This window comes from Acomys minous (assembly GCF_964271855.1).
Source record: "Acomys minous genome assembly, chromosome: 9".
Classification (NCBI taxonomy): Eukaryota; Metazoa; Chordata; class Mammalia; order Rodentia; family Muridae; genus Acomys; species Acomys minous.
Window position 1 is genome coordinate 42,314,770 of NC_140490.1, and position 22,246 is coordinate 42,337,015.

The 22,246-nt window shown below is 48.1% G+C and overlaps 1 protein-coding gene across 1 annotated transcript in view; it reads left to right on the top strand.

The window, feature by feature from the left end:
• ROR2 (receptor tyrosine kinase like orphan receptor 2) overlaps positions 1–22,246 on the top strand; it is a 171,176-nt gene that overhangs the window by 128,633 nt on the left and 20,297 nt on the right. Inside the window, exons 2-4 of the mRNA XM_084796914.1 lie at positions 10,265–10,342; positions 20,045–20,332; positions 21,043–21,073. Coding sequence (XP_084653040.1) covers positions 10,265–10,342; positions 20,045–20,332; positions 21,043–21,073 — 397 coding nt within the window. The remainder of the gene's footprint in view (positions 1–10,264; positions 10,343–20,044; positions 20,333–21,042; positions 21,074–22,246) is intronic.

Below are 22,246 nucleotides of genomic sequence, written 5' to 3' on the forward strand. Positions count from 1 at the left end.
CAGGGCCATTACCAAACATGGCCAAGCCAGCAGTGCCAGACCAGGCCCCACACGGTGCCCATGGGCCTGATGACATGCTGCTCCTCGGAGTGGAATGGCATCATATAAACATTATGAGAGAGAGGAATGTCAGGCAGGGAGAGAGGAACGAGGAATTCCTTTGGGCACAAAACCGGGCAAGAGGTGATGCCCAGCTATTGCTGGAAATGCCAAGGGAGGGAGCCTGGGGGTGTACCTTCCCCAGCTGTTGGCTGCTGGGGGCTGGACTTTCTGGCAGTGATGGCATCCAAAGATGAGGTGAGGCTGTTGCTGTCCCCAGCAGGTCCTGGTGGCCAGTGAGACTGTCACTTGTAAGGACTGCTCTGCTTCTCAGGGCCTGGAGGCTTCTCTGTCCACCAGAGCCTTGTTTGTCATCTAAGTTGCTTGAAGCCAACATTAATATTATAATATTAATATTAATATTAATATTATAAAGACTTTTTTTCAGACAGTTGGGACCACCCCAAGGAGAATAAAATGACCAGGTGTTGAAAGTTCCCCACCTCTTCTCCCCTCCCCCCAGGAGTCACACCTGTTTTCCTTTCCCCAAGGCAACTCCAAACAAGGACGTAAGTGGGACCTGCGGGCTCGCATGCAAGCCAAACCGGAATTAGAAGCTGGGCAGCCCTTTCTCACGCACATGTCAGTCAGGGTCAAATTGGGGCCAGCTCCGGAGACTCTGCATGACCCTGAGCAGAGCTCTTAAGCTGAGTGAGCAGGCACTAACCTCAGCCAAGCACAGACTGCGGCAGCCGGGATGTGACCTCTGCACGGGTGAATGCCTAGTTTGCTCGCGATAACGGAGTGGGAATTCTTCCCATATAAGGTGCCCATGGTCTGTGTTCAGAGAGTTGCCCCCTTGACTTGCTTTTCTTGGTCAGAGCTACATGGAGTGCAAAGGCCTTTTGAGTCTTGTCTTGGCCTTGCAGTTTCTGGTCCCAAGAACTCAGCTCCAGTAATGTATTGGGGCAGAGTAGCAATACCCACTGAAGTTGGAATTGTTGGTGGATCCTCACCTCTGGCTCTCTGAACTTGACCTTAGACTTGGAAATAGGCTTTCTACATATGAGATCAGGCTACACTGAGGTCATAGGGCCATCTCTTCCTTATCACCAGTGACCTTTAGGAAGGAGAAATGTGGGCACAGAGATACACTTAGGTAGAGGAGGACAGTGTGGTGAGACAAAAGATGAAAAGAGACGCCTGTAGGAGAGTGGCTTCCTGGAGCCTCAGAGGAAACAAACCTACTTATAACCTTGACCTTGGAATTGGAGCCTGCAGAGCTGCAGGAAAACCAACCATTCTCTGTGGCTGAAGCCGTTAATCTTAGCCAGTTATAGGGTGGCATGCCTGTAATCCCAGTATCTGGGAGGCAGAAACAGGAGGGTTGGGAGTTCCAGGCCAGCCCAAGTCACTTAGTGACATCCTGCCTTAGACACAGACAAAAAGCAGGAGAGTCAACAAGACTTGGCCTCTTTTGTGGCTTCTTGAGAAGGTGATACAGAAGCCTTTTCAATTGCTTTATCTTTAATTTCGTGTGTGTGTGTGTGTGTGTGTGTGTGTGTGTGTGTGTGTGTGTGTGTGTGTGCATGTGAGTCCAGGTGCCCATAGTTGCCAGGAGAGGGCATTATATCCCCTGGAGCTAGAGTTGTAGGCAGTTGTAAGCCACCCTGTAAGGGTGCTGAGAACCAAGCTTGGTCTTTCTACAAGAGCAGCACACGCTCTTAACTATTGAACCGTCTCTTCAGCTCCTACAGGAACAACTTTGAAAAAGCCATTGACGCCTAATGTGGTGGAGCATGTCTTTAAACCCAGCACTTGGGAGGCATGGATAAGTGGATCTCTATGAGTTGGAGGCCATCTTGGTCTACTGGTCTACATCCCAAGTTCCAGACCAGCTGAGGCAATATAGTGAAAGCCGTCTCAACAACAACAACAATAATAAATAATTTAAAAGCTGACACTGCTACCTTTAATGACACCAAATGTTCACCTTTTGAGTGTTTTCAGAATCAGGTCATGGTTGTCAAAGAAATTTGAGCCTGGATAGGGTGAAAACTCTGGGGAAGAGGTACCATCTGCCTACCCGGCAGGCCAGGACTACTAGTAAGAGTCTACATATCACCTGAGCCTTAAGACCTCACTAAGCGAAACGAAGGAATATTCTTTTCATGGGACAAGGCAGTTTAGTTACTTGATTTTCAGGCTTTTGTTTTTAAATATCTTTCTTCACCTTTAATTAAAATTTCCCAGAGATTCAAAGTGGGAACTTGATGGCAATGCCTCGTTTTCAAAAGCCGTTTCTGTGAAAACCAAGTGGGGGGAAAATACCACGAGTGTAGAGAATTCTGCCTGTATTCCTGTTTGTGTTTTTTCTGTCGATTCTGGGGTGGAAAGCCACCGTACAGAAAGCAGGCTCCAGAGCCTGTGTTCCTGCGAAGGGTGGAGCCACACCTTCCCCGAGTGGGGCATGCCTGGCTACTCTCCCTGCCTCTGACTGCCAGAAACCATAGTGTCAAAAAGAGAGACAGTTCATGAAAGGCCTCAGTTCAGCAGCTCTTGGGGCCTCTCCCTTCAGCCAAATACTCGCTGGATCCCTGACAGTAGGCTTTTGTTGGGGGCTCGGGGCTGTGAGAGGCAGAAGGTAGAAAAAGTATTATAAAAGCAATATTCAAGGGATTTGAGCTGGTGTGTGGACTTGGGGGTTTAGTATGTTTGTTGAAGAGGTGGGAGCTAAGCCAAGGTCAAGCTGGCAAGAGACCCCGGTTATTCTGTCTCCAGGTTGCTGGGTTTTTGTGTCATATTTCTAAGCAGAGTTAAGCAGAGGCCCATATTTACCCAACCTAAAGTTAGACGTAATGAAAATAAAACATTACAAACTGTTAAGACCATCTCCCCGATTGGATACTGGCAGCTCACCGCCAGTGCTGGGTGGGCTTCTAGCTGGCAGTGAAAACTCACAGTGTCGCACTTAATAAGTGCTCCTGGAAACACGGTCGGTCCCTAGCCACCCACCTTTTCAAGACTTTGGACCTTGCTCATTCTAGGTCTTTTTTGTTGTTGTTTTTCGAGAGGGTTTCTCTGTGTACCCTTGGCTGTTCTGGACTCGCTTTGTAGACCAAGGTTACAAATAGGTGGTTGAAATAGTATCATTTTGGCTAGTGTTTCTGTCACAGGTTGGTAGGTGGTTTTACCTTCAGAATTTCCACACGGTTTAGCTCATCATAAGACACCCCCCCCCCCCCCGCCCCTCTTGCTCTCCAAGCGTCTTGCTGGTGTGCGGCGCTTCAGTCTTTGCACCCCGCTCTCCGCACCCATTCCTTTCTCACATCTTGGAAATCACCTTTTCACGGGGACCAGATCCAAGAGCATCAAGCCTTGGAGAATAAAACCCTTCACTAATTAAAGGGAGCCAGCTTTTGAAGTGTGAGCGCTCCTCTGAAGCCTGGCCTCTAATTACATCACAGCGAGCAACACCGGCTCAGATCACCAGGTGAAGCGATTCCTAGATGAAAAGTCTGGACAACAAAATGCACTGAAAAGAAGCACACATGAAAACTAGATTAGCACCAGGGATTCAAGTCCAAGGGCATAGGTTGAACTTCATTAGCAAATTCTTGCCTAATTCTGTCTCCACCCTTAATGAGAACTAGATGCTGGGGGTGGGGGTGGGGGAGAGCCTGAGTCTCTCACTGGTGCTGTCAATCAAAGTGCCACGTGAGAGGCCACATTGAAGGAAGGCTTGTAGAGTGCCGCTTGACTAGAAGGCAGTGTTCATTTACTCAAAATTCACACACATTCAAGCAGGGCTTCCAGCGACTGCGTTTCCTGCGGGGAAACCGCCTGCTAAGAGACGTCCTCCATGGTGACAGGGTGCCCGCTCCCTTTGGTCGTTGTGGAGATAGAAACGTGCCTATGTTCCAGAGCATATGCCACAGGTTCCTGCCTGAACACAGCTGCCACCAAGCCAGTGGCAGTTAGGGTGGGGTTCAGCTAAAACCCTTGGCAGTCCCTTGAATATTTCGTGCCAAGGTTTTTGTTGCCCTGTGAATCCGCTGGTGACATGTGAAACCCCTGCCACTGGACCATCCTTGGATTGTTTTCCAGGGATGCTGCCATAGACGCTGTAAGATGTTGGGAGACAGAAAGCTTCAGACAGCTCTTTGTGACCTGTGAGGATGGAATGATGAGGGACTTTGTAACTAATTGGTTAGTACACTCATAGCTCACATGCCTGTCCCTCCCAGTCCCCTGTTCATTGGCGTTTATGTTAGCATGGTATGTTTGTCAGACAATACAGATACGTTGTTCTATTTGGTTGGTTGGATTTGGGGCTTCTTTTGAGACAGGGTCTCTTTATGAAACCTGGTCTGGCGTGGAACTTTCAGAAACCTTGCCTTGGCCTCCAGAGTGCTGCCCCATGGCAGACGTGAGTCACAGTGCCTGTTGTTACATTACTCTTTAGAAAAACACAAAGGTCTTAAGTTATGCATATGTGTGTGTGACTTTGTGTGTGGATGCGTACACATGAGTGCAGCTGCCCTCAGAAGCCAGAAGAGGGTGTTGGATCCTCCGCGTATATGTATATGTGCCACATATGTGGCTGCACTTCCAAACTGAGCTAAGAACAAACCCTTCTTTCCTTAAGTTGTTTTCACTTGGTATTTTGTCCCAACAATGAGTGAAACAACCAATAAATACATCATTCTCCTAGGTATGTCCACCCAAGTAACAGGGGCACATGCCTTGCTTTACAACATTGCCAGCTGGCTGGGGACAGAGTCCTTGCACAGTACAAACTCACATGGCTTTCGATGTAAAGACCAAACAGTCTTACACACATCTCCCTTATCTCAGGAGGGTACCATCTTCACAATCCCAAGGGTTACCTGAAACCACAGATGGTACCAGGCTCTTTTGTAGAGGGTATTTCTGCCTATGCATGTACACCTGTGAAAATGTTCACTTTATAAACTAGGCACAGTGAGAGGTCAATACCAAGAACTGATAACAAGATAGCCAGCTATTCTGATTATCACAGTGTGCTAGAAATGTGTGAAGAGTCTCTCTTCTTGAGTGTTGTTTCATTTGCACCATAATCACTCAGGAGAGTGAGTGGTCCCTGCCCCTCACCTGGGCAACACAGTAGAACTTGCTCTGGTGCTGTGGAGGTCGGTGAGCTGGCCCTTAGGGCGTGAGAGCAGGAGAGCTGGCCCTGCCCCTTGCCGGCTGCCACATTAGATAAGCTAGCCCTTATCTAGTGGTGCAGGAGAGCTGGAGGGCTGACCAACTCAGCTACTACCCAGGCCCAGGTCCGGGGTGTTGAGTCAGCCCACCCCAGCATCTACCTCATCTACGAATTGCTGGAATGCATGAAGCGGGGAGGGTTCCTGCAGGATCTCCATGACACAGAGCAACAACAGGTTATCCAAGAGGAGTCCTGGTGAGGATCCAGTATTGATGGTGTAGCAGAAGCCTTGAACCAGACCAGTGACTTATTGCATTGGACATTTGCAAGAAAAGGTGTGTGGACAAAAGGGCGTACTGTGTTGCACACAGTGACACACTACAGTTTCTGTGACATGATTTTTTTTTTGTCTTTGTTTTTTGACTGTAGGTGACTCAAACTGCAGAGCTCTAAACTGAAAACAAAGGGAGACTGTTGTGCTCAGGATGAGCACATGGGAACAGTTACTAGGCACAAGGGCCATGACAACAGTAGTGACTGATGCGAGTCATTGTGTTAAGAGCTGAGAGAAAGCTGTTGAGCCAAGAGCAGAGGTTGCCTGTTATGGGGTCATGAGGTAGAGGGAGTGAGGAGGAAGAGGGAAGAGAAGAGGTGCAGGTGACATGTGTTTTCCGAGTAACAGCTGCTGGATAGCCCCCACCTTGCCGTTACAACATTCCAACCTCCTGTCCAGTCAGTTTCCCACCTCTTCCGCATCAGGAGCATGGCTGTGTTTGGGTTTGTCCACCGTGGGAGCATGTCGGCTCGCAGCCTCCCCACCATTTGTCAGTGATCTTAGTCAATCTCACACCACAACAGCTTGCACTTTTTATCCTGGAGCCACCTAGAGCCATCTGGAGTACACATACCCCTTGGCCATGCCTCTGTGTATGGACATTCTCTGACACATCGGCTGAGTGTTGTGTACCCCCCATTCTCCTCCACACAGGACAGCAGGCCTCTTTGGACGCCTTTCCCTTTTTCTTTTCTATTTTACTTCTGAAGACTTAAAGGGATGCCTGGCCTATGCGTGTGTTTGTATGTAGTGTCCTGTGTATGGAATGTGTAGAGGGGGCTTAGCAGTTAGTGCTTATCAGGGTCAGGAGGAGGTGGGATGTGGGTGTCTGTTTAAATTAGCAACAATACCAGCTAACTCAGTACTGGTTTGGGCATGGGGTAGGGTTTAGATGTTGTCTTGTGTGTGCACTTAGTATTTCATTCATATTACACTTAGCCCTTTCTTAAGGCCCAGAAAGGCTCTCTTGGGCCCTGATCACACTTCTCTCTGTTTCCCAGTTCACCTCTGCACCTATCCTGTTTTTGCTTATCAGTTTCAGGAGACCACAGTGCCTTGAGTGAGGACATTTTCTCCAGGCCTGAACTTTATGTGGCTTTTAATTTTCAAGACATGCTGGGTTTTCCATTCTTTCCATTGGAAAATAATAGCAGAGTCCTGCTCTGCTGAAATGGATGGTGTCATTGTGAGGACCCCAGGGTCTGGGTATCCTGAAATCCTGGTGGCCTCTAGCTGCAGAGGAAACACAGCCCTGGGACTTCTCATACCTGAGTCCCATAGCGTGCGTGATGTGGGTGTGCATGTATGTATGTATGCATGCATGTATATGTGTGTGTGTATGTATGTATGGTGTGCGTGCATGCGAGAATGTGTGTGTCTGTATATGTACGTGTGTGTGCCTGTGGGTGTGTGTATGAGCGTGTGCATGTGTTTGTTGGGGAGAGGGGTGTGTCTGTTTCAGCATGTTACACCCATCACTCAGCATTCTAATTATGTGGATCATACATTTTTTTTTAACTTGGATGTCCTCATTGACTTAGCACATATGGTCAAAAGGAACAAGTGTACAAGCTAAAAGCGAAAACACTCCCATAGATGCCAGCCTTAAGTGTCAGCTGTGACTTTGGACTCATGTACCACCACTCTGCAAATGGCATCCACTCAGAAGCACGCCTCTGCTTCCCCCATCCAAAATGGACCAGGAGGGAGCCTGGGATTCCCCACCCATCCCAGTGGAACTGGGTGCCAGGCTTTATTTTTGCTTTGGGGTGAATGTTTATTTGACTGCTGCACACCACTTGTGGATTTCTAAGCAGTTAATAAGTTTTATGCCTCTCTTGCCTCATCGTGTGTGTACACAGTGCTGGTATGTTTGACTTCATGTAGTCTCTCTATTACTAAACAGTGCTGAGCGACAGCTTGTGGAGCATGCCAGTTTGCAGCTTCAAGATGAAGTGCAGTTATTATGCAGGCATTTGCCGACAGCCTTACAGTAGTTTCCACCTTTGGCTTTTTTTTTTTAATTGTGTCAGTGCTAATGCATACATGTTTGTGAATATGTCATGTGGCAGCCAGTGAAAAACCTGGGCCATTGCTCATTCCTCAAGTGCCATCCACCTTGATGCTAATGACAGGGTCTCTCACTGGCCTGTAACTCCCCAGATAAGTAAAGCAGGCCTCTAGCGAGCCCCCAGCCCTGCCTGTCTCCATCGCCCCAGCGCTGGGATTCCATGTGCTCTACTCAAGCCTGGATATTGTTTTTAATAAGTATATGAAAGTACTTGTTCCTTAGTCACAGTAGCCATGGGACATGAGCTTCGCAGAATGGATATTGTTTTTTTTTAAAGTGAAGATTCTGGGAATTGACTTCAGCTCTGTTGGTAAAGTGCCTAAGGATTCATCTTTCCAGCTGCCCCATCTTGGCAACACGACAGGGCCTTTCTTCCCTAACTCAGCACCTGCTGGGCTTTAGCTGTTGTGAGATCAGAGTGCCTGCTGTTGGTCCAGGGAGGTTTGTCTGATTGCCCCCAGGAATGCACAGCGCTTGGGGGGAAGGTTTAAAGAATAAAGACATTAGTTCCCAACTGTGGGTTGTAAATATTTTATGAAAAACAGTGTGGGTGAGTTTAACCAGGAGTGATGGGAAAACAAGAGTTGGAAAACGAGGCTGGTTTAATGCAAGTCTGCCATGCAGGCGGGACGGAGACAGAGGCCAAGGGCGCCACACAGCCTGACATGGATTTTGGAAGCCCTGTGGTGTGGAGGCCACCGTCCAAACAGATGAAAGAACCAGCTTAGAGACGGGTGCCTTCAGGAGCAAGTGAGCTAATGTTTTCTTAGCCTGACAAGCTGAAGAACCTGTCCCCCTGGCTCTGTCTTAGAATCACAGCTGGACATTTAGTTCACCAGGCAAGACTTGCCCTTAGGAAGTCTCTGAAGCAAAGCTGTTTAGGTAATTCTTGGCTCCCATTCTAACCAGAAGTCACCCGATACTGAATTATAAAGCTCGGTATTATAATAGTTATTTTTTCTGTTGCTGTGATGAAAACATATGACCAAGTGCACCCTATGGAAGAAGGAGTTTATTTTGGCTCAGGGTCTAGAAAGAGAGTCCATAATGGCATGGGGGGTGGAGGAGGGGAGGCCTGGCAGTGGGTGGCTAGAGCAGGAAGCTAGGCAGTCACATCTTTAACCACAAACATGAAGCATTAAAGTAAACTGTAAGTGGAACACGGCTATAAACCCTCAAGCCTTCCTTCTCCAGCAAGGCTGCCCCCTAACGGTCCCTCAACCTTCCTAAAAAGCGTCACCTGCTAGAGACCAAGTGTTCAGCTATTGGGCCTGTGGAGACATTTCTCATTCAAAAACATCACGATGGGTATCTTGAATTGTGCTCAGTATACATAAAGTGAAAGAAGCCGGTTTTTTTTTTTTTTAACCATTCTTGCTGCTGTACAGAAGTGTTGGCTATGCTCAGTGCTGTGTGGACATCCAGAATGATTTTCTTCTTCCTAAACTAAAATTGTATCTCTACTAAGCCAGACCCTGGAATCCACCGCTTTCCCTTGCTTCCATGACTCTAGCAACTCTAGGGACCTCAGAAGTAATCACAGTGGATTCATTCTTTTTGTGCCTGGCCTGCTTAACTTACAAGAGTGCCCTCAAGGGTCACTGTGTAATAGTTTGGGTCCCAGTCCCCCTTTTAGAAGGGCATGTTGGCCAGTGTGTTGTAGTCTTTTGATACTCAAATTCCAGGTCTGAAAAGAAGTTGTAAGTCACCCCAAACTTTGTAATTTCTTATCCTCAACTAGCAGGACCCTGGTGAAGCTTGGATCCTGGGTAAAGACTGGAAATAAATGTGATGGATTGGGGGCCAGTTGGGAATTGAGGGGGGTATGTGAAATATTCTTGTGGCTTCTTGGTTGATAGTGCACCTTTCCCTTCCCCTGACTGTCTAACACTGAGTCCCTTACTGCCTATATTTGGACATAAGTGTTCTATCCAGACAAACCGAATCTACACTTGTCCTTGGTGCTCCAGTGCACTGGACGGCTGTTTCAACCAGCATATTCTGTGCTCTCTGGGGTGGATCGTTGTCCTATCAGAGGTGGTATTTGACTATCCTTACGAAGAAAACATTTCTGTCATGTACAGTTGTAAGATCCATCACATCAGGTCTGGAGGCATGGTGGTGGTGGGGGACGGATTTGTTGCTTTAAAAAGTTGTAATTCTCAGAGCCTGGTGTGGTGACACACACTGGCCTTCCTATCACTTCTGAGGTAGAGGCAGGAGGATCAGGCGTTCAAGGCAGCCTTTGGCTATGTAGTAAGTTTGATATTGGGCTATACAAGGGAGAGAAAAAAAGGTGGGTGGGGGGTATCTGAATTTTTCTCTTAATTACCTGGAATTTCCATCCAAATAAGCTCAGACTCCTTCATTTTGATAACCAGTCCTCTCCTCTCTTCATCTCTTCATTTTCCACGTTCTTTCGCTCCCTCTCCTGTTCTTCTCCTCCCTGGTGACATAGAGGGCTTCTTTCCTAAGTTCTACTGGTCTGTGGCTGGTCTTTGGATAAACTAAAAACCACTTTTATAATGGCATAAAATCTGATTCTATGAAAGCCACAGCTATTGCTGTGGCTACTGCTGCTGCTGGGCACACTTGCTCTCACAGCATCTCACGTGTGTGCTCTTCCTCCCAGGTGAGGTGGACGATTCCGATGCGATTGACACCTTGGGACAACTTGATGGACCAGACAGCCCACTTCCCACTCTGAAAGGTAAGACAGAAGCACAGCTGTCTTGTGGTGGCTACAGGGTGGTTGCTTTGTCCTTGTCACTAGGGGTTAGACCTGTCTGATCAGGCAGGTGATAGGGTCCTCATTTCTGGGCATGTGAGAGTCCTATGTGAAGTCTTTTTTTCTGCCCCAAGGAAGGGCTTTGGGATCTGATGGGGGCGGGTTGGAAGCCAGCATTTGGAGCTGCAGGAAATGCAGCTGGTTGGGGAGGAAAGGGTGTTGGAGTGCTTAGAGGTTCTGAGCAGAGCCCCAGGGGCTGGCCTTGCATCTTGGCCAATTGTAAAGTAGCTGTTTACAGTTGTCTCTCCCCCACATTTATTTCTCTCAATGAAATAGCCATGAGGTGGTGTCTCAGAGCATGACTCTTTTCTGTGCTGCCATCTGAAAGAGCATTCTGTGTTCCCTTGTGGTGGCTCCTGTATGTCCTGGAAGTTTTGTGTGTGCGCCGTGCTCACCTGGCATACCTTATACTATAGGTGTGTCTTATTGACAGAACAAGGGAGAACAAATGTCTGCTTCCTTGAAGGAGCAATACCTTTCTTTTCTTAAATAACCCATCCCCTCCAATTTGTGCTGTCGATGTACTTCTTGATGTAGGGCCATCCACTGGAACATGGCTGACCAAATAGGAGCCACATCCTTGCCGTCTTCCAGAAGCCTTCAGCCATCTCACAGCTCCTCGGGAGAGAGGCTTGTGAACCCCTTCCCACTGTTGGCCACCAGCTTGGCTTTGTGCAGGCTACCACAGCTGCTCATGACTGTCGCAGTCCTGCTGCCTCCGGAAGGCACCGTTTTACTTTAGCTTCCCTGACCTCTGTCTTTCCATCTCCCCCTTCTGCATGCTCTGTGATCCCTGGGGAGAGGCGTTATATTAGTCAGGATTCTCCAGAGAAACAAAACTGGTAGGATGTGTGTGTGTGTGTGTGTGTGTGTGTGTGTGTGTGTGTGTGTGTGTGTGTGATATGTATATAATATTTATTTGTATATGTATATGTATTTGTATATGTATATAACAGGTTACGGCCTGACTATTCTAATAATGAGCAAGAGTTTCCTTCTACCATGTCCTTTATGTAGGCTGCCACCAGAAGAAAGTGTGGCCCAGATTAAAGGTGGATGTTCCCATTTCAAAAGATAGAGTGGGTCTCCTTACTTCAGATGGTTCAACCAAGAGCAACCCCCCAGGTGTACCCTTCTGCTTGGGCTCTATTCATTTCAGGTGCAGTCAAGTTGACAGCCAAGAATGGCCATCTCTGGTGTGATGGAGATGCTCCATTTGTGGCAGAGCACTCCGCAGTCACTTGTCTCCGCACTTTGACCAGCTTTGAGTTTCTGTGTTAACTACCATCCACTGCACAAAGAAACTTCTGATGGGGTCTGAGAGCTGCACTAGTCAAGGGAGTATTGAGATAGGAATTTTGAGGGCAGTTTGATACTATGTCCATTTAGCAAACTGTAATAGATTCTCCCTCATGGCCTGTGAGCTCCTCAACCATGGGTTCTTGGCCAGATTTGCAGTACCGGGTGTATGTTTCCTCCTGTGAAACAGATCTTAAATCCAAGTAGAAAGCAGTTGTCAACACCTCGAACGCTCATGCCACCATTGCACCCATGGGCATACCTCACCATGCCAGCTGTTAGTGCAGTTCCCTGGGCTCACAGCTGGGCTAAACTGCTGAAGACTCTTTCCCCTCCTCAGCAGCCTGCACAGCACCTTTCAGCACTAAGAGAGCTGGCCAGCTGGGAAGAAGCTTCCTTTACTGTACCGACTTAACTTCCCCATGTGCTATGTGTATTCCAGGTGTGTTGTGTCATGAGCAACGGGGTCTTACTATCACGTTTTGGTAGGCAACAAAGAGCAACAGCAGTTGCCTGTATTGTATGTGTATGTGGGGGGCAGGGGCGGGGCAGGGGGTGTCTCCAGGACCTCTGACCAACAACTTAAAGGAAAATGTCCTAAACCTGACACTGTCCTTTTTTTTTTTTTTTTAAAACAACCTGTGGCTTCTGGGAGGAGCATAATCCCCTATGTAAGGTAATTCCAATTAAGATCTCCTCTGTGTGTGTGTGTGTGTGTGTGTGTGTGTGTGTGTGTGTGTGTATGTGTTTTATAAATGTTATAAAATAGTAGGTTCCCATATGCCCTTCCCAAACATCCTTAGAGTTAGTTATACCATGGGAGGGGGAGGGAGGAGGAGGTGGGGGAGATGCCTTTTCTGATTAATATATTCTCACCGTGTATTCACAACTGTTTCAGTCTCTGTGGCTACCATGCCAGAATCCCACAAACAGGGCAGGCACAATGCCAGGTGCTCATTTGCTCACAGTTCTGAAGGCTGAGAGGGGATTGTAAGGCTGGGCGTGTAGGTTTGTAGTAAAGCAGGTGCCTAGACTGTGTGAGGCCGGAGTTTGATTCCCAGCACTAATGAAAGAAAGGGGTGGGGGGAGAAAGATTCTATAGGGGAAATTAAAAGATTGAGCATTTCAAGGAATAAAGCATAATGTGAAATTTCTATTAAAAGAAGAGTTTGTGGCTACAGAGATTGCTCAGTGGATAAGAGCACTGCCTGTTCTTAGAAAGGTTTGATACCCACCCATATGGCCCCTCACAATCAGCTGTGATTCCAGTTCCAGGGGATATGTTGCCCTCTTCTGGCTTCTATGGGCACTGCACGCAAATTGTGCACAGACACATGCAGGCCAAACACCCATACACATAAAAATTCAAAGTAACATGAGAGGTTTTGGTTTTTTGTTTGTTTGTTTTTGTTTTTGTTTTTTGTGTGTGGGTCTGTGTGTGTGGGTGTAATAGCATGTAGCTGTGATCTCAGGTAGTCTGAAGGATGAGGCAGGAGGATTGCTTGATACAGGAGTTCAGACCATCCTAAGCAGCCTGTTTTAAAAAACAAAAACAAAACCCCCACAAAACTGAGGAGAAAGTGTGAGTCAGTGATAGAGTGTGTGTGATGCACATGCAAAGCTTTGAGTTTGTTCACCAGCACCAAAGGAAAAAATGGCAAACCAGCCATCTGATGAGTCTTCACCCCCTCCTTAGGCCTTCATCTCAGGACTCTGCCACCCTCAAGCTCCACCCCCAGCACACAGCTCTGCAGACGCATCAGGCATTTCTTGTGCTGATGTTTCTCTTGCCGTGCCGACGCCCTTTTCTCAGCTTTGAAGATGCTGTGAAACATGAACACCACCTCCTCAGCTGGGTTCGTTCTTCCTGTGCTGAGGCCAATTCTGTCCAGATTGAGGTAGCAAGTCATTTCACCCAAGAATGGGCCCCAGACTGTAGCAGCTCCTTTCTCCGAAATGTCTTTCAGAGCCACGCTGACTTCAGTGGGAATGCCTGTGTGCTTCTGTCTGTCTGTCTGTCTGTCTGTCTGTCTGTCTGTTTCTGTCTCTCTCTGTGTCTCTGTGTCTCTGTCTCTGTCTCTGTCTCCATCTGTCTGTCTCTTTCTGTGTGTGTGTGTGTGTGTGTGTGTGTATGTGTTTACATGCTTACACATTCATGTGTGTGCAGGTGTACTTGTGGGGGTTATATATGCACATGTGTGTATATGCATGTAGAGCCCAGAAGAAAGCCTCAGTATTTGTTCCTCAGATACCATTTACCTTGGTTTTTGAGGCAGTCTCTCGCTTTCACCAGGATCTCACTGCTTTGGCAAGGCTGACTAGGTACCAGCACACCCCCCCCCACGCCCACCTACTGTATTATTTTTCCCAGCATCTCTAATACTCTCCTGTTTCCCCAATTTTCTGCAGTGGGTCTGTGCAGCCTGCTGGATGGCTTAGGCCGAGAAGACGGAGCTCAAGCCCCTGCTATGGCCTCTGCCTAGTTTATTGACCTGTAAATATTTTCTTCTCGGTTTGGCAGCTTTACATCCCCCCTGCGACCCTCAGGGTCTCCTTTTCACTTGCCCCTCCAGGAAATTGTCTGTTTTGTTTCCCACCAATCGAAACCCCATGACCTTGTGACCCCAGGCACAGAAGGCTTTCTTTATTTCCTTCCTACGCCAGGTTGGCCCGGTCAGGGAGCCAGTGCTGGGGCTCCTAAGTCATTTGACAACACGGATGACTGTCTGGGCAGTTGGGTGGGTTATAAAACCATTAATCATTGATGTGTGTGTGACTGGGCAGAAGGGAGCAGTTTCCTGGGTATGGAATTCTCCTTCAGCCTCTGGGGTCTTTTGATGCTAGGCCGCTGCAGAGAAGAAGCCCTTTGCGTCAAGCAGTTAAGGTTACCTCAGTGCAGAAGGGAAACTCACCCAGATGAATGGAAGTGGGGGATTTCTGTTCCTCACGGTGCACTGTGCCAGCCAGGTCTACATCAGTGACATCTCAGTGCTGCCTGGCTCCCGGTAGCTGACCAGTTGTCTAGAGAGGTTTGGGACTGCTCAGAGGCGTTCCATGAGCCGATGGAGAGCTTGGACAAAATGATTAGTGCAAGCCTCATCTTTTGCATGTCAGAGAAGTGAAGCCGAGAGGTTTAGCTGGCTGGCTGCAAGTCCAACCCTGAGGGGAAGGGATACTGTGTACAGTCTCTGGGGAGTTAGAACTCACCATGTTTGGCCTCAGGAGAATGGATGATGAGGAGAATGGTGGGCCAAGCTAATTTGGCAGCTCCCTCAGGTCAGCGCTTGGTAAAATACTAGGAAACGATGTAAATGCTTTGGCAAATGTACGAGCAAAATGGAGCGATGCCCAGGAGCCAGAAAGAGAAAGGAAAGGATCAAAAGTAACAGCTCGGGGCTGCCAGGGCAGAGGCCGTTCTAAAGCAGCTCTCGGCATTTGCAGCCTTGGAGGGTCCTCAAGCTGAAGTGACTTGTGAAAGAGAATTGGATTCTGATGCTGCCACATGGTTGGGCAGACACTGAAGAATGGGGTAAGCCCAGCAGATTTCACGTGTCTGCCGGCTTCAGAATCAGCCACCAGTAAGACATAGGCGGCCTGGCAGAAGAGCAGCTAGAAGTGTCCAAGGCAAACCTTTGGAGTGGGAACAACTCCAGAAAGCAGATGTCACAGCGGGGAGTACACAGGACTAGAAGGCCCTGGCTGAGAATAAGTGCCTTAAGTGTTTCTATCCACTTGGGGGCTGGATAGCGAAGGTTTTCTTTCAAGGAGAAGTGATGGGTCAGGATAAAAATCAAGTGCGCTTTTAATAAAACGATGGAATTTCCATGTCAGGCCTGATAAATCTTGTTCCAACCATGGAGACAGTTAACACTGCTTCAGTTTTATCAAGAGACTTGAGTCTGAATATCAAGGCAGAAAATGAACCCATGGATTCAGTCCACAGTACTGAGGCATTGTGGGAAAGCATCTCTCACAAGCTACAGGCTGCTGTTCTGTGGCACGCCCAGCCAAGCAGCTGAGAAGAACCTGGCTCAAGAACCTGCGAAGATGCGTAGGCAGACGTGAGCTGGTACCACTAGAGATCCGAGCCCCGTGGCTAGGGTGTTATGGGAAACTCAAAGCAGAGAATTAAGATGAGCCATGACACTGTCTTATCGAGGAGCCCTATCCACAAAGTATTTCTCAAGAAAGGGCACTCTACAATGAAAAGTCACAAAGCGCACTCGTAGAGAGAGAGGCACAGAGTAAGTAGCTGGCCAGTACACCGTGAAGCCAGGAGACCTTTCATTAAAGGAAAGGATGAAAACCACACAGAAGAAGAACTGGTGGATTCACAAGGGAACCGAGCAGAGCCTCTAGAAGTAGTGCCTGTGAGTTGAGAGCCTGGATGGACAAGTTACAGAGCAGTTTAGTCAATACAGAAACTACCTCAGCGTGCCATAGAGAGTATCTCAAATGAGAAATGGAGGGGGAAGAATAACGGCCGGATTTTAGGAGACACTGACAGATCATTTTTACTACGTTGATGAGTGCATGAGTTTTCAGAACTTAAGGAAGGGAGCTAGGATCTGAAGAGGCTAACATAAAAGTAATTGTGTGGCTTTAAGAGCGGATGCTTAGGATGGCAAAGACAGGGGAATGACATCAACAATTAGTAAGATTGCCTGCAAACAATGGGAACTGGCAGAATTTTCAGCAGTTCCCAGAAGAGGCAGAAGACAACATCGCTGCTGAGCTAGAGTTCTATACCCAGCTAAACTAATCCTCAGGGTGAACGTAACAGATACTTTTACTCTAAGAATAAGCCTGTTTACAATCTCAGTCCATCGCCCAAGGCACAAATGTATTCTGGGTAAGTTCAGCAAGAAGTGGTACCAAGGAAAGAGTTTATGACTTGGCCGAACTCTGACAATAGAAACCAACACTGATGATCACAGCTGAGAGACTAAAGGCAGCATGTGAGTTAGAACTGAGAAGCAGGAACTCTAAAGCTTCTCTCATGCAAGCAAAGTCTAGGTGGCTGGGAGGGAGGGAGGGTCTGTACTTCATTCAGTATTTAAAGGTTCTTGTGTTTGGGAAGCTTTGTCTGACGAGACATGATACTGATCCTCTGGAGCTGGAATTACGATGGTGGTGAGCCTCCATGTTGGTGCTGGGAACTGAACCTGGGTCCTCTGGAAGAGCTGCCATTGCTCTGAGCAATTCTTCGGCCTGTTTTTAAATTTTATTACATTGCATGTATTTACTTATTGCTTATTTATTTTATGTGGTGCATGCATGTGTGTGCCTTGGGTTTTAGGGTCAAATTCAAGTCATCAGGATTGGTGGCAAACATCTTTTTCCTGAGCTACCTTACTGGTCCCTAAAACTTGTTTTTCTAAAACGATAACAACAACAACAACAACAACAACGAAACAAAACACTGCAACTAATGCATACCTTTCAGGCTGGTGATGTGGCTCCCTGGGTAATGGTACCTGTGGCAAAGCCTGAGGTCATTAACTTGATTCCTGTAACCCACTTAGTGGGAAGAGGAAAGAACTGACTCCTTCATTTCCTTCTGACATTCTCCACATGCACGTGGTGGCATGTGTGTGCATGCACACATATGCCCAAATAAATTAACAGCTGTAAGACCGCACACCATTAATAACTCATAGGTAAAATTAAAAAAAAAAACTCAAAATGAATTATAAGCCACTTGGGTCTGACCAAATATAGAAAGGTTAAAGTGATTTATTGTGTGGCTAAAGAGCTTGAAGGAAAATTGCATGTTTTATACACTCAGTTGTTAATAGGGAAGGAATTAATTGTAGAAATTAGAGGGGGGAACAGAAGAAAGATGAATAGGCCATTTCAAAAAAGATGTCCATCGTCCAGGACACATTCTGGAAGATGCTGGTGCTTGCTGGAGTTCTGAAGCCACTGACTACATGGCATTTGGTCACATGCATCTGACTGACAAAATTAAAGTCCCCCAAGACCAAGTGTGGTCAAAGATGGGGTGGCACATTAACTCAGAAGTTTATAGGCTGTACATCTATAGAGACGGGCAAACAATAGCTTCCAGAACTTAGTGCCTCCACATCCAGCAGGTACTTTTAAGGTACTCTTGAGTATATCCAGGACCAGATGTGCACACAGATGGTCGGTAAACCTGTCGAAGCCCAAATGTGCAAATAGCTCACTGCCCCTCCACTGGGAAATGAGTAACAAAACCGTGATGTGTTTATATAGTGGACTATTACACAGTAATTAAAGAACAGTACCAGCATAAACCAGTTTGAGTGAAAGCAGGCGACTAGAGAAGGTGACCTGTTGAGAGAAAGTTCCTGGAACTATAAAATAATGCAACCTGGAATGATGGATGGCCGTTCCTCGGAGGGAGAAATAAGGCACCCAGACATCTTGAATGTTCTAGGTCAAGTGCGGCAAAAGGTAGCCATCAAATTTTTATGTTGTTTGTAGGGATATGTCTAGTCTTGATTTCTGTGTGCTGCAGTATTTCAGTTTTTATTGTGTTTTTTTTTTTTTAATCCGCCAGAATAATGGACAAAAAGGAGTAGTAGAAGAGGCAGGGGAGAGGTGTAAATTCACAACAAAAGGCTGTGTTGTTAGTGAAGCCAAGACAACAGCTCGGTGGCTACTCTGACGATAGGACAAGTGAATACAGCGGCTCCCTCAGAGGTTACTACACCCCAATGTCCGTATCCTGTGACTATGTCTCCCTGCACAGCACAGGGTGTTTGTAGCTGTGACTGAGGATTGTAAATGAGGAGATCACCCTGAATTCACAGGTGGCTCCAGTATAACCTAGAAGCTGTTACAGAAGGGAGGCCGAAGGACCAGAGTCCATGGTAGGAAATATGATGAAGACAAAGGAAGGGGCTTTGAGCCATGGAGGAAGGGTGGCCCCTGGGGACGAACAAAGGCGCAGACAGATTCACACTCGGACCCTTGGGCGGGACCAGCCCTGCTGACACCTGGCTTTTGCCTTTGTGCTCCTCCTGTGTGTGCTGGAGCAAACGTGTGTCGTTTTATACCCTGCCGTTTTAGCCATTTGTTAAGAGTGATTATAGGAAACAAGTACCTTTCATGGAAGATTGCTCCTGTGGGCTTTTCCTACCAACCTTTAACCGCATAGACAATGGGGGGGTGGGGTGGAATTGATGTGCATCGCTAAGGAGAATTACAGAAAGCCTAGTGATCTACCTGAAAAATAAAATAGGAAGACCTATGTGAAGAAAATTATAGCTCTCTTCTGAGTAGATGAGGTCAAACATAGGGACCTGGACTGGCCTGCTTCAAGAGCCATCACAACTCAGCCTTGACAGGAACCCGCACTGGGGCCTTTCCCCCATCAGAGCCCTGTTGTTTACAAGGAACTTAACTAAGGTGATTCAGAATTTAAGTGAAAAAATGCCCTCAAAGTAGCAACTGTTGTTCTTGATGTCAGCGTGCATATGACTCATCATGACTTAACAAGTGTGTTGTGATGTAGCAGTGGGCAGTAGGAAGATGTGTGGGGGGGTATGACAGCGCCTTCTGCAGAGAGAAGGCGGCTAGTGAACACCTTCTGAGGGGCAACACTGTGGGCCTAGTGAGTGTCGTCAGTTTCATTAATGATTTTCATAGTTAAAGTGTCCCCAGCCAGGCGTGGCAGCATGTGGCTGTAATCCCAGTGGTCTGGAGTTTGAGACAGGAGGTTCTGAAGTTCAGGCCCAGCAGGGGTCATGTGAGACCCTGCCTCAACAAAACAAAACAAATAACCAAAGGGCCTCAGACAGTATTGGGTGGAACACAGTGTGTCCTCCAGAGCAAAGGTGTGCATGAGAGAGGCTTCATCCAAGTGCCAGTCCTGTGGCCAGGACATGAGCAGGACTGGCTCAGCCACATGGATTCAATCAGGTCGTCTGAAACAGAGTCATCGGCCAGGTGACTCAAACCGGTATTCCAGCACCTGGGAGGGCTGATGCAGGAGGATTGCTATGAGTTAGAGGCCAGCCTGAGCTATGAGCTTTGTAATGAGCCAGCTCAGGCTACAGCGTGAAACCTGTCAGAAAAACAGACTCAAACAAAACAGGATGCCAAAACCACGTTGAAGCCAGCAGCTGCTAATGTTCGTGTGACCAGTGACTCTCAAACATGCCTGCAGGTCTCCGGAAGCCATGGCTCGAGTTCACCGACTCAGTGTCCCCTGCAGTGTTACAGGATGTGCTGTGTGCAAATAAAAAGGGCTCCCCTTCCCTCACGGTGATCGTAGGATCCCAGGCTCTTCCTCCCCGACCTCACCATGTTTGCACTCTGTGACCCTATCCCCTGCAGGTTACTTTCTGAATTTCCTGGAGCCAGTCAACAACATCACCATTGTCCAGGGCCAGACTGCGATCCTGCACTGCAAAGTGGCGGGGAACCCACCCCCCAACGTGCGATGGCTGAAGAATGACGCCCCAGTTGTACAGGAGCCACGGAGGGTCATCATCCGGAAGACGGAATACGGCTCTCGGCTGAGGATCCAAGACCTGGACACAACAGACACAGGCTACTACCAGTGCGTGGCTACCAACGGGCTGAAGACCATCACCGCCACTGGCGTTCTGTATGTGAGGCTCGGTGAGTGGCGACAGCAGAGGCTCCAGAGCATTCGCAGCGCAGAGCGAGGGACGTGCTTAGTATTTGAAGCTGAGCATGCACAGGTCAGCAAACATCCAGAAACCACCTCAGGGACTCTCCCACGGAGCATGAGAGAGCCTGGTCACTGCTATTAAAGGAAAGTAGTCGCAGATGAGCAGTCAGTAAACCCAGGCCACAGAAGAGCATCCCAGACATACAGGGTGAACTGGGTGTGCAACAAGAGCACGTTGCAGGAGCCCAGGCCCTGGGGGTCATACCACAGACAGCAGGGGCCAGAACCTAAAACCCGTCTGTGGCTATGCTTCTGGTCAGGGCTCACTTGCCATGACTTTTCTGTGGTTGTGTCCCAAGTGTACACACCTAACCTCCATGAGCACACCCATCCTCCATGGGTCCCAGGGAACGAACACCTCGGGCCTATCAACTGTGCTCATACTGGCCTCACATTAGAGCCAGCCCTGATGAGTTAAACAGGTTTTGTGGATAAAGTTTAGATGAGGAGCGATCGCCCACACACATTCATATACAGAAAGTTCTCTTTCTGGGGTGTCTGGTGTCACTGGCATGTCCTCCTGAGTGGAAGGACAGCTCAAAGCATGAGGACAGTGTCAGGGAGGGAGGAGCTGCTGAGCTGCCCGTGTGTACCAGTGGCCATGTTAATAACTTGTCTTTTTGTTTCATGCCTTTAGGTCCAACACACAGCCCAAACCACAACTTCCAGTAAGTATCAGTCCCTGCCGCTTGACTGTCACCCTGAGAGTTTCTCTTATGTAAGCGTGTAGGCTTTGAACCCAAAGTGGACACGTCTATAGTGAGTTTGCTGGAAGCTGGCTGGGAGCTCAGATGAATAGGCATTTAATTGGAGTTGGGAAACTTACAGGATCATAGAACCAGATGTTAATTGCTTTCAGCCCCTATAATTGCACAGGGCAACGAAATGGGATCTCTAAGCATGTTCGCCAGATTCTCATGGGTGTATTTGTGGACATGGAAGTCATTTTTACTCTGCAACCCAGCACCAGCGATCTGCAGTCTTTTTTCTTTTTCCTTTCTGGTGTTAAAGATTGAACCCAGGATCTTGCACAGGTTCCCCAAAGGCTCTGCACTGGGCTATGTCCCTGACACCCACGCCTGCACTTTTTAGATGCGCCCACTCAGCTTGAGGACACCCTCTGCAGCAGGTCCTCAAATCCACCCTTAAAGAAGAGCTGTGGCTTGTGGGTCCTCAGGGAGTGTGGATAGATTCTGATCTTGGATTTGGGCCTTTTGTTTCCCAGTGAAAACTCACTTCTCTGCAACCCAGCCATATGGGGTGGGGTAGGGTAGGGTGGGGTGGGGGTGGGAGGGTGGGGGTTGGGTGTGGTGATGGGGGTTGGGTGTGGTGATGGGGGTTGGGGGTGGGGGGTGGTGATGGGTGATGGGGTGGGGGTGGTGATGGAGGAGATGGGGGTGAGGGTGGGGGTGTCTCCCCACTGTAGCTGGAGAGTTCCTCCTTTCATTGTCTGTGTTTGCAAGTGGGAACTGTCCTTTCCTTTAAGGCCCTTCCAAATTTCTGAGCAGGAGCAGAACTTGGTCAGTAGCTCCCATTTCTACATGGCCTCAGGACCCTCGGGATAGTGAACTTGAGGGCTTTTGTGAGTAAGGGCAGCGGGCAGCGAGCTGAGCGGACAGCAGCGGCCAACTGTCGGGCAGATGGGTGGACTGTTCTTTGCTGAGAAGTAGCACTGAAACTCACTAACAACCCTTCATACCCAGGGTGGCTGAGGCAGAGAAATGGCCTCGTGTGTGTGTGTGTGTGTGTGTGTGTGTGTGTGTGTGTGTGTATGTGTGTGTGTTATGGGTGTGTGTGTTATGGGTGTGTGTGGGGAGTGTGGGTATGTGGACTTAGAGAGG